Genomic DNA, 4952 nt, shown 5'->3' with positions numbered 1-4952 from the left:
AAAAAAAACCGAGATAAATTTCAGGCAAATTTATTTTATCTCCTTCAAAATATGACCCGTCTGAAGAAACACACATGTGCCAACGTTTAATCCAGTCCTCCATGCACCCCTGGTAGGCCGACGAAGGGATGATCTTCAGCTTCTTCGTCGCATTCTCTTTGAAGGAGAAGATCTATCGACTGAAATCTATTTCCACGAAGTGGTAACTTCAACTTGGGAAACAAAAAGAATTCGCACGGTTCCATATCAGGTGAATACGCTGCTTACACGATGGTATTTACTTGATCAAATAATTCAGCACAATTTGCGCTTGGTGCGTTGGCCGTTTTCATCATGCAAAATCCAAATCCAATAATTGTTTGCCCATATTTCCGGCAGTATGGGACATACAACAGCTCTCAAACGCTTCAAAACGGATAAATAATATTCTCTATTGACTGTCTGACCCGATGGAAGGTACTCGTGGGACACTACGCCTTGGCAATCGAAGAACAACATCACCTTCCCGGTACTTTTTGATCATAGGGTACATTCTGTTTTTAACAACATTCCGTATAAACGCGAATAAAAATGTATGTATTTTCAACTAGATTTCGACCAAAGTTCAATAGTTCAGTGCAATGGGTGTGCTGTGAATCCGTTTGTATCTGCTTTAGCGAGAGTTAGTTCACATCTATTGAATTTGAAACTTTAGTTTAGTTAAGCCGAGGTTTCGAAAAATGGGCTTGAGAGATTACCAGGGTGAGAATGATGCGTACCACAGTACCCGGGATTACCAGATATTTAGCCTCACTCACGTCAAAGTCACAGTGAGGTAACCCTGTTCCTTATAGAACACTGCGGATCTAGACCCGGATTGTGTCGAATAGGACGCAAGATGTGGGGGAAAATGAAATAAAGTTACATACATATATACTCACGAAAAATTTCAATTGAATTAAAAAAAAATTTATCAAATAAAAGTCGTAACTTCTGCCGTACCTGCTATTGTCTTTCTTTCACATCAAAATATCCTTAGCGCGTTTATGGTAAAATATGACAAACTTTCTAATGCAATAATCAGATGACGCACAACCAGAAATATAAATAGCACCCCTCGTATTACCGATACGGATATATGTAAATATATTCTGCAAATATTTGTTCGTTTTTTTCAATAGAATCATAGATAAAATCTTAGCGTTACAGTTATCGAAAATAAATATAAATGCGAGCCAAGTTTTTGTTCTTTATGTTGAGAATAGTTAACAAATGTTTCAAGGTCGTGCTGTGGTTACTATAAATGCCAAATGTTGATTTAAAATTCTCTTTCTTCAGCATTTCTTATTTCACAAACCACAAAGGCAGTAACCGCAATGTCTTTATAAAATTTCAAACGCGTCGATCTGGTCTACATCTACCTGTAAATGGGTATAAAAGCCGATTTTGCTCGGATACTACGAATTAATTTCTAGAATGCAAAAGAGGTACTTACCATCAGTATTTTAATAATGGGCATTAAAGAGTTTGTGCAAGTTTTCTGGGGGCCTAATACTTTATACCAACTTGTCGGTTACGATTTCCAACTATTGCCCCGCCCTTATTGGCGACAGGTACTAATGAACGCGTTCCTGATATTCACTACCATCAGCGGCATATGCACTCGCATCTACATGCTGATGCAACTGCGCGAGCTGATTATAAGTGGGGACATTCTGAATACTTTTCGTTTGGGAGTGTACATTTCATATGCCATCGATTCAAATGTGAAGTTTTTGGTGTTTCTTCTGAATGCACACAGTTTGCGTAAAATTTACGAATCTCTGGCTGCTGAGTATCCGCAAACATACAGCGACCGGAAGTTATACAAAGTTAATAAATATAGTTTTAGGCGTATGCGTCTAATGATTTGCGCCTATTTGTTGGTGTCTAATTCTATACTCCTCGGGCCGATGCTGCAGTCAATTTCCATGTATATTATTGATCTTCTTCGTTATGGCTACGCTAATGCAACATTTCCATATCTGCATCCAACTCCAATGCCTTACAATTTCGACTACTGTACTCCGCGTTATTACATTCCGATATATCTTTCGGAGTATTTAAACGGCCATTTCTGCACTACAACCAATTTAGGTACGGATTTATATGTAAGCACTTTTGCGGGACAATTTTGTATGCAACTGGAATATTTGGGTTACTCACTGGAAACTTACGAACCAAGTGTGGAGAACTCAAAAGCAGATTGTGAGTTTCTAATGAAGTGGATTAGAAAACATCAGCTAATGCTGAGGTAAGTGTGATTTATTTAATAGTAATCTTGTATTATATATTTTTAAGATGTTGAGTAAAAGGAAATGTTAAACGTTTAATTGGATCGAATAAGAATAGTTTGCCATATTTGGCTTTTTATTAGAAAAATCTTCACTGGATGTATTAAAGCTGCAATTTTGGATGTAAACTTTATTATTACAAGTTATATTAAAGTAAGAATCTTCGGTCGAGTATAACTTATAAATAGATCTCAAAAAGTACTAAAGGATAAGATTTATAAGATAAGATTTTTTTATTTTTGAAACCAGACTATATAAAGTTCGATTTCTATCAACGTAAGAACTAAACGAAATTGTTTTAAATGTATTTTCAAATCGCAATATATTTTTTTAACTTTCTTTTCAGTCTCTGTGCTGATCTAAATGAAGTCTTTGGCACAACTCTGCTGTTCAAACTAGTATCAAATTGTACTGTCTTTTGCATAATTGTCGTTCAGCTCAAGCTAGAAGGGTTTGGTTGGGGTTTCCTAAATTTCCTAAGCTTCTTTTTTGTTACTGTTGCACAATTCTTTATGGTATGCCAATACGGACAAAAACTGATTACCATCGTAAGTATCACAGCAGCTTTAAATCAACATTAAGTGCTTGGTTTTACTAGTATTTCAATATAATTCGAACAGACACAAAACAATCGCTGCGACACAATCGTACATATAAAGAATATGCAAGTGTTTGCCGCATACTCAAAGCTGGCTAAATAAAATTAAGCACTTCTAAGTTGTTTTAAGTACATTATCTGTTCAAAAAGCACCAGGAATGTTTCATTTAAACAAAACGTTCTTGATCTATTGGCAAACTAATTTTTTTTGTCTAGGTTGATACAATTGGTGTTTTTGGAAGACCGAGCCAAGAAGCACCGAGACATTTGGTAACTCTTAAAACCCTCAGGCTAAAAAGCCCATTGTATTTAAAGCTCTGGAAGAAAGGGTGAAAGTCAAGGAGGAAAGGAGAGAAGGGATGGAAGGAAAAGGATAAATCTGAAAATATCCTCCAGTTTAAGAGAACAAATTTTACTTGTTCTCATGACATCGGCACCTAAAATTCGTAGTCTTGCTCTAGCAAATGCGGGACACTCACAGAGAAAATGCTCAGTGCCATCCGCCTCCTCTAAGCAAAACGGGCAAATCGCGTTCTCACTTGAGGTTGATTTTAAGTGTGTAGAATTATGCATGCTAAATAATGATGGCATCCTTATTATGTCAAGACTGCAATTGTAAAAACTGTTATTTAAAAAAAATGTTTCACAGATTTTTGATGTAGTTTACATAATATTCTCGTTTGGGTCTACCGGACGTATGAGTAACTATTTTTAAGTGGATGCATTGCCTAACGCACTGAAATTCCTTCGCGTTTAACAGTTTCACCTTGTAAAAACGAGCTAACTTCTGAAAATGCATTCCAGTAGTATCGATCTGTACTGGCCCTTTTCTCTGAAGATTTGATAGCCCAAAAATATATATTGAGTCCACTAATCATTTCATATTAGTCACTTAGGTCGCTCCAGAATTCTTCCACAAATTTGCGACTTCTCCTAGAGTAGGAAGATTTCTTGACGTACCGACACAAACGGCTGACCGAGTTGTAGCTCATAAGCACAGCATTTTCAAAACAAAATGTTTTTCTACAAATTATGCTTCCCCACTTTTACTCAAAATTTCTAGAGTTAGCAACCCAGTGTCTATGAGGGCCGAACTGTCAAGAGGAACGAGAAAGATGCTTACTGAACAAACCTTTTATTGTATTATTTAATAATGAGTCGAATTCTTGAGCTGTCAGTTATTAGGGTACTTGTTTGAATACACTCATGACATCGAAATCAATCAACAATAAATTTTACATTAGGCTAAGCCCAAAAAACCGGCATATTTAAAGGCTTTAAATATTTAAGTTTCCGCTTTCGTTTCTTTGACGAATTCCGCATACTTTTTGAAAGGAAATATTTGTACGCAGTATAGAGGTATTTTGAAGTGGATAACAATAAGTTTTTTTTTTTATTTTAGAGCGAAAATCTGGCCCTAAGCGTTTACAAAAACCGCTGGTATAATGGCTCGAAAGAGTACAAAAAATTGCTTTTTACTATATTTACGCGTGCGCAAAAACCCGCCAAGCTGACCGCGAGGGGATTTCAACCTATATCGCTAGTGACTTTTCAAATTGTGAGACGAACAATGTTTTTACTTTAGAAAATATGTTTTTAAGAAGTATTTTTAACTCGATTTTCTTGCTTTTCCCCACTATAGGTGATGACTATGACCTACCGTGTATTCGCTGTGTTGCAGCGGGCTTTAGATTAATCTTCTGCGGACGATTACAACGAGTGTAATGCGTAGATGTAACATTTAACATTTAACTTAGCGCAATGAATTTACTTTTTAGTGCAAAACCATCTAAGCTGAAAGCCGAACACAAAATGCTACCTTTCTAGTACGCATATTTGCTTACATACACATACGCACTAAATCAGATGCCGTACAATGAAAACCTACAAAAATTTAGCAGCACAGAGCGCACTCTAAAGAAACTTACTTTACTATGAGGGAAATGTGAGTGTTTTAAAAGCAAATGCCGCTTTGGACAGTTTATATTTTCCAAAGTACTGCTTTTTGTTTTAATACACTTGAGTGTTGCTTGCTTCGTTCC

General features: G+C 36.3%; 1 protein-coding gene across 1 annotated transcript; it reads left to right on the top strand.

Moving 5' to 3' along the window:
* Positions 1–1490: 1490 nt before the first annotated feature.
* LOC129249110 (odorant receptor 49a-like) lies at positions 1491–4606 on the top strand. Its single transcript, XM_054888745.1, has 4 exons — positions 1491–2272; positions 2659–2860; positions 4313–4468; positions 4553–4606. The coding sequence occupies exons 1-4, from the start codon at positions 1491–1493 to the stop codon at positions 4604–4606; spliced, it is 1194 nt and encodes a 397-aa protein (XP_054744720.1).
* Positions 4607–4952: the final 346 nt, after the last annotated feature.

Source organism: Anastrepha obliqua, chromosome 5 (assembly GCF_027943255.1).
Source record: "Anastrepha obliqua isolate idAnaObli1 chromosome 5, idAnaObli1_1.0, whole genome shotgun sequence".
In the NCBI taxonomy this organism is placed as follows: domain Eukaryota; kingdom Metazoa; phylum Arthropoda; class Insecta; order Diptera; family Tephritidae; genus Anastrepha; species Anastrepha obliqua.
Note: the sequence above shows the minus strand (reverse complement) of the source record. Positions and strands in the feature narration are given on the sequence as shown.